General features: G+C 39.3%; 2 protein-coding genes across 2 annotated transcripts; both read left to right on the forward strand.

Annotated features, from left to right (window-relative positions):
* Positions 1-411: 411 nt before the first annotated feature.
* Positions 412-1,582, forward strand: LOC132983136 (hepcidin-like). Its single transcript, XM_061049375.1, has 3 exons — positions 412-498; positions 1,232-1,309; positions 1,484-1,582. Exons 1-3 carry the CDS (start codon positions 412-414, stop codon positions 1,580-1,582), a joined length of 264 nt encoding a protein of 87 aa, XP_060905358.1.
* A 1,377-nt stretch (positions 1,583-2,959) lies between these two features.
* LOC132983138 (hepcidin-like) lies at positions 2,960-3,755 on the forward strand. The gene is made up of 3 exons (XM_061049376.1): positions 2,960-3,046; positions 3,408-3,482; positions 3,657-3,755. The coding sequence occupies exons 1-3, from the start codon at positions 2,960-2,962 to the stop codon at positions 3,753-3,755; spliced, it is 261 nt and encodes an 86-aa protein (XP_060905359.1).
* Positions 3,756-6,583: the final 2,828 nt, after the last annotated feature.

Below are 6,583 nucleotides of genomic sequence, written 5' to 3' on the forward strand. Positions count from 1 at the left end.
AAATGATATATGTTGTAAAGTAGTTGTCCTCCACACACCCCTACATGTGAGCAAAGACTGTAAATAAACATGGACCAAGCCTCAGTGATGTCACCCATTGGTTACTGAATGGGGCACTTGAAGCCTGTTGATGGTGGTTGGGCGGAGCAGGATGTGAATTATTTATTCATATTTATCACAAACGAACAAGACAACAAGAATGTGCTATGTTCCATTCCTGGATTATTTACAGTTGTTTCCTTGTTCTCATTCCTGGCATCCGTCAGAGAGTGATAAGCATCAGTGATAACAAACCTAATGAGTATAAATATCAGCAGATTCCCATGTCAACCATCAGACAGCAGAAGAACTTGAGAAAGTTAACAGGAGTCGCAAACCGAGTGAAAGAATTAAACAACAAATCAAACCAAGATGAAGACATTCAGCGCTTTAGTTGCTGTGGCCACATTGGTCACATTTATTTGTGTTCAGGAGAACTCTGCTGTGCCATTAACTGAGGTAAGAACTTTTTTTTATTCTCTTTGCTATTATTTGTCATGAATTTTCAACAAACATGATAACATTTTGTTTTCTTCTTTAACAGATTCACCTGGAGGAGCCAATGAGCAAAGACAGTCCAGTTGCTGAGCTTCCAGAGATCTCAGAGGACTTAAACACGGTACATTAAGTTAGCAGAATGAATGAAACTAATTATCATGACATAATCAGATACTTTTAATGTCTATCTTTTTTATGTTGGTAAAACAAAACTTGAGTTTCAGTCTCGGATATGCAAACATATATCCTCCATACTGAACCATGATGAAAAATCAGACACTTTAACAGTCATACTCACAGTATGAGTGACCTGCATTACATGGGCATGATGTAGTTAACACCCAAAGGTGGGGGCAGGGACAAATCCTTCTTTATATGGGAGACAAATTGGATCCATTCTCTGGGTTCTCTCATTGGTTTATCTGTTTCTTATGATTGTTACTGTTGTCCCTTTTCCTTCTGCATTGATGGTTTTGTTTCTAGGTCTGATTGTTTCCTTGACATGTAAAAGTTAATTGATGCTTCTTGTTTACTACCTCTGTGATGGGAAAAAAAAGTAGTGTGGTGGTGACTCCCCCTGCTGAGATGAACTGGTACCTGTTGTGGACATGTATAATTAGTCCCACCTGTGTAGAAATGATTTGTCATGAAGTTTTTGAACAAACATGATAACATGTGTTTTTATCTTTAACAGGTTCAAGAACTGGAGGAGCCAATGAGCAATGAGAACGCAGTTGCTGACCTTCCAGAGATCTCAGTGGACTCATGGAAGGTACGTTAACTGAATGAATGAAAGTAATTATCACGACATGAGCAGATACGAGGGTCCTTATTGTTTTTTTGAATGAGTTCAAGCAGTTCTGTTCATATAAGCAGAGAGAATAAACAGAGTGAGTGATGATGCTGGAGATGAACACATTCCTCATGTCTTTTGTCTTTCTTACAGATGCCATATTTAAACAACAGAAAGAAACTGCACATTAAGTGTAAAGTTTGCTGTGGCTGCTGCGGCATCGGCATCTGTTGCCTGAAGTGCAAATTCTGAGGATTGGGATTTTGACAAGCCGTCGATTTATGTTCAATTATCAGAGTTGTGAATATGTAATTACTGTACCATGTAATGCTCTTATTGTATGTTTTTTTTTATATCAGTCTTAAGAAGTACTTCCTGTCAGGTTGAAGAAAGTAATGAAAATGTGGAAGAATAAAAAATGTAAAAGTACAAATGCAGTTTGTATTGATTCCCTCCTTGTTGTTGTGTCACAATATCTCCCATATCTCTGTTACCTGCTCGCACACACACACCTTGGTAAACAGTAAATAACATTAACCTCATACGCTTTATTATTTATTGGTTTAATATCCACACAAATTCCTTATAACATAGTCATAAAGATATGAAACATAATCTAACTAAAAACAAATACAGCGTTCCAAACACATTTGTTCACTTTTATCACAAGCCTGTTGGTTTTTATTTGAAGGTCATCCAACACATGAACTCTAATCTACATAGTTATTACCCTGGTGCAGAGGAAGCAACATGAAGGAGTCAAAACAATCTTCTGATCTACCCTGATCCTGGCTGCAGATTGAGAGGCAGAGGGGGGGGGGGAGCTTGACTCAGACTTTTGTCGTCAGCCCACAGGTACAGCAGATCAGAGGTTGATGGGAGTATGGAGGTTCAGGTAGTGCCTCAAAGAGAACAAAACAATGTCAGATTTATACTTTACAGCATGTAGGAATGATAAAGAGGAAAAATATCTGGTTACATTGTCATCATGGTTACAATATTGTGCTTTGTAGTCTGGGTTTATGTAAAATAAATACTTCACACCATGCAGAGACCTTCATTTAAGTGTGGATTTTATTCAGGATATTTATTGTTGACTAAAAATATGATGTGAGATTATTGGTCTATGCACAAGCTGCAATCGCCTCAAGAAGTATTAATAATGTTGTCTGAATTAAATTGAATTGAAATTCATTCTGACATAATTCCCTTTATTGATATTATTGCAGTAAATATAAGGAATAAAGTGTTTATAAAATCTTCTGTCATTTATTTACTGTTGTTTGCTCAGTGCCTCCTTCAGTCCATGTTAATCTAAACTGCTGGAAAGTTGATCATTAATACGAGCAAATAATCCTTAAGAGACTGTAACGAGTGCAATCAAAGTAAACATTGACAGATTAAAAAAGTTCATAATTTATCAGTTGAACAGACAAACAAAATTCAGGTCCAATCTTCAATCAATGTCCCTGTCCTCATGCCCAGAATCTCTCAGTGACGCAAGTTTGTTTCCTGACAGCAGATCTGCAGTTGTAGCATAAATATCTGCAAAACTTTCATCCCAACTATCAGACAGAGGCGAAAATATAGAGGAATTGACAAAAGCGGCAAATGCTATAAATCTCAAAGATGAGGACAATCAGTGTTAACATTCTTGTGGCAGTCATGCTCACATTTATGTGTGATCAGGAGGGCTCTGCTGTCCCGGTCGCTCAGGTAAGAACTTTACTTCAACTCATTCCATGGATTTTGTTCTTGTTGTTTTGTTTTTTAAAAGAGATGTTAAAATTTGGTTTAATATTTATAGTTTTCAGGACTGAGCCAGCCCTCTGGCAGACAAATTGATGGCAGAGTCAAACGAGAAGCGGTGAAGGTGGGTTCAGTTATATGAAGTATCATGAGTTATTCAGATACAAGTTAAGAAACCAGACGCAAAGATGACACAATAAGACAAATAATTGATTTGTATTTCCGTCTCATAAGATGAGAATAAACAATTGATATAAAGCTATGGGCTGTTCTGATGCTACATCAGTTTTCAACAAACATGATAACATTTTGTTTTCTTCTTTAACAGATTCACCTGGAGGAGCCAATGAGCAAAGACAATCCAGTTCCTGACCTTCCAGAGATCTCAGTGGACTCATGGAAGGTACGTTAACTGAATGAATGAAAGTAATTATCACGACATGAGCAGATACGAGGGTCCTTATTGTTTTTTTGAATGAGTTCAAGCAGTTCTGTTCATATAAGCAGAGAGAATAAACAGAGTGAGTGATGATGCTGGAGATGAACACATTCCTCATGTCTTTTGTCTTTCTTACAGATGCCATATTTAAACAACAGAAAGAAACTGCACATTAAGTGTAAAGTTTGCTGTGGCTGCTGCGGCATCGGCATCTGTTGCCTGAAGTGCAAATTCTGAGGATTGGGATTTTGACAAGCCGTCGATTTATGTTCAATTATCAGAGTTGTGAATATGTAATTACTGTACCATGTAATGCTCTTATTGTATGTTTTTTTTATATCAGTCTTAAGAAGTACTTCCTGTCAGGTTGAAGAAAGTAATGAAAATGTGGAAGAATAAAAAATGTAAAAGTACAAATGCAGTTTGTATTGATTCCCTCCTTGTTGTTGTGTCACAATATCTCCCATATCTCTGTTACCTGCTCGCACACACACACCTTGGTAAACAGTAAATAACATTAACCTCATACGCTTTATTATTTATTGGTTTAATATCCACACAAATTCCTTATAACATAGTCATAAAGATATGAAACATAATCTAACTAAAAACAAATACAGCGTTCCAAACACATTTGTTCACTTTTATCACAAGCCTGTTGGTTTTTATTTGAAGGTCATCCAACACATGAACTCTAATCTACATAGTTATTACCCTGGTGCAGAGGAAGCAACATGAAGGAGTCAAAACAATCTTCTGATCTACCCTGATCCTGGCTGCAGATTGAGAGGCAGAGGGGGGGGGGGGGGAGCTTGACTCAGACTTTTGTCGTCAGCCCACAGGTACAGCAGATCAGAGGTTGATGGGAGTATGGAGGTTCAGGTAGTGCCTCAAAGAGAACAAAACAATGTCAGATTTATACTTTACAGCATGTAGGAATGATAAAGAGGAAAAATATCTGGTTACATTGTCATCATGGTTATAATAATATAAATAAAATATCATTAAACTATGTTTAATCTCGTTTTGGGGCACCACCCTGTACTCAGGGAAATATAACCAAAATATCACTCAAATCAGTCTCAGATTAGTTATTTAATTACTAATATTATTAATAATTAATAACTATATTTAATAAATTGAAGGCGTGGAATCCGTACACAAAGCCTTCGCACCCAGCCTATATCACGATGCAAATACAACCAGTAATCACAAACACTGCTCTCTTAAATTATAACAGAATTTATTTAAACAAAGCAACATCAATCCAAAATCAATGAACTTAATCCAACAAATAACTATTATAAACTAATCTAAGCAAACAAACATTACCAAGCAAGGCTTGTGGAAGGGGTGTGAATGTGTGTGTTTGTGTGTGTGTGAGAGAGAGAGAGAGGGGGGAGAAGAAAAGGGGGAGATAACTTCGTCCCACGTGGTCGCTCACGATGGCGCACCTAACAAAGGCCTGGGTGGATGCGTGCGTGTGCGTGTGTGTGAAAGAGAGAGAGAGGGGGGGGAGGTTACTCCGTCCCGCGTGGTCGCCTTTCCGATGGCGCACACCTAACAAAGACCTAATGTGGCCTTAATGTCTGAAAGAGACTGAGTTCGGCCCTACACGATATGTGTCTGTGAGGCGTCTGGATAGCCTTGGGTGTATAAATCTCTCTCTTTATGTGTGTGCGTGTATGGCCTATGTGCGTAATGGCGCGGTGGTGGAATTAGTCTCCCGATATACGTCTACCCGAGAATATGTGTGTGTTAGAAAGAGGGGAGAAAATGGGAGGAAAAGAGGAGAGTAGAGGAGGAGAGAAAATGCGTGCCTGAAGAGGCCGGATCACAGTCTAACTCCCGCGCCACAACTCGGAGTATTTCCCTTCATTCACAGAAACAAACCAGTGGCCGAATTCAAGTTAATACGGCTTACACTGGCCTTTCTGATCGGAAGAATAATACCCGGTTATAACGCTGTTACGCTGAACACATACAGGACGCAGCGGTCCGAAACAACAACAAGAGTTTTAAGTCGGTAAAACTCAGGACGCAGCGGTCCAACAAAGATGAAAATTACAGTTTCTGCTTCAATCAAACAATTGTTAAAAACACTCTCTAAAGCTAATTCTGCCCAGACCTAATTAAGCCTCACTTGTGAATCGCTTTGCCTGCGATTGGTGAAGGGAAAAGGAGTCCGGCGATAAAACAGAACAGATCTTCTGTCCGTCCTGGTGTAGAGGCGTCTGATGGCGGCGAGGGTTCCTTACGGCAAGAGCGGCTTCGTTGGTTCTCCGTCGAGGGGAAAGATGTCCGTTGATGTCCTTTCGTTGCAGGACGGAATAAGACCGTTATCTTTCTGATAATCTGTTATAGCCTAACGCTCTCCGAGAAACTGAGATGCGTTCACTGGACAATCCGAGCTCGGAATTTGGAACACTGCCGGCCGCGGATTACCTGCGCGCCAAAACTTTAAAACAAAGGAAGATTGTTGCAGGAAACAGGAGGTGAGCTTGTATCTCCGAGCACTTCAAGTCGGCGCGTGGAAAGAGAGTGAACGAGGGGAGTCTCAGAGTTTTATCACCTGGCCGCCTTCCTGTGGGGTCTCCCTCAGGTTCCGGTCCCCCCTTTACGTCACACGTAGGTGTGAAGTACCGCAGGGAATTCTGGGATAAAGAGTCCTTTTGGGCCTCTTGGTGATCTTAAAGGCCCAAGTCCATGGTTTGACTGTCCTAAGCCTGCGTGGCCCAACAGTTACAATATTGTGCTTTGTAGTCTGGGTTTATGTAAAATAAATACTTCACACCATGCAGAGACCTTCATTTAAGTGTGGATTTTATTCAGGATATTTATTGTTGACTAAAAATATGATGTGAGATTATTGGTCTATGCACAAGCTGCAATCGCCTCAAGAAGTATTAATAATGTTGTCTGAATTAAATTGAATTGAAATTCATTCTGACATAATTCCCTTTATTGATATTATTGCAGTAAATATAAGGAATAAAGTGTTTATAAAATCTTCTGTCATTTATTTACTGTTGTTTGCTCAGTGCCTCCTTCAGTCCATGTTAGTC

Source organism: Labrus mixtus, chromosome 11 (assembly GCF_963584025.1).
Source record: "Labrus mixtus chromosome 11, fLabMix1.1, whole genome shotgun sequence".
In the NCBI taxonomy this organism is placed as follows: domain Eukaryota; kingdom Metazoa; phylum Chordata; class Actinopteri; order Labriformes; family Labridae; genus Labrus; species Labrus mixtus.

Coding starts and splice junctions, on each gene's coding strand:
- LOC132983136 (XM_061049375.1), top strand. CDS start 412: ATGAAGACATTCAGCGCTTTAGTTGCTGTGGCCACATTGGTCACATTT. Junction 499..1,231: donor CTGCTGTGCCATTAACTGAG/GTAAGAACTTTT, acceptor TATCTTTAACAG/GTTCAAGAACTGGAGGAGCC. Junction 1,310..1,483: donor TCTCAGTGGACTCATGGAAG/GTACGTTAACTG, acceptor TCTTTCTTACAG/ATGCCATATTTAAACAACAG.
- LOC132983138 (XM_061049376.1), top strand. CDS start 2,960: ATGAGGACAATCAGTGTTAACATTCTTGTGGCAGTCATGCTCACATTT. Junction 3,047..3,407: donor CTGCTGTCCCGGTCGCTCAG/GTAAGAACTTTA, acceptor CTTCTTTAACAG/ATTCACCTGGAGGAGCCAAT. Junction 3,483..3,656: donor TCTCAGTGGACTCATGGAAG/GTACGTTAACTG, acceptor TCTTTCTTACAG/ATGCCATATTTAAACAACAG.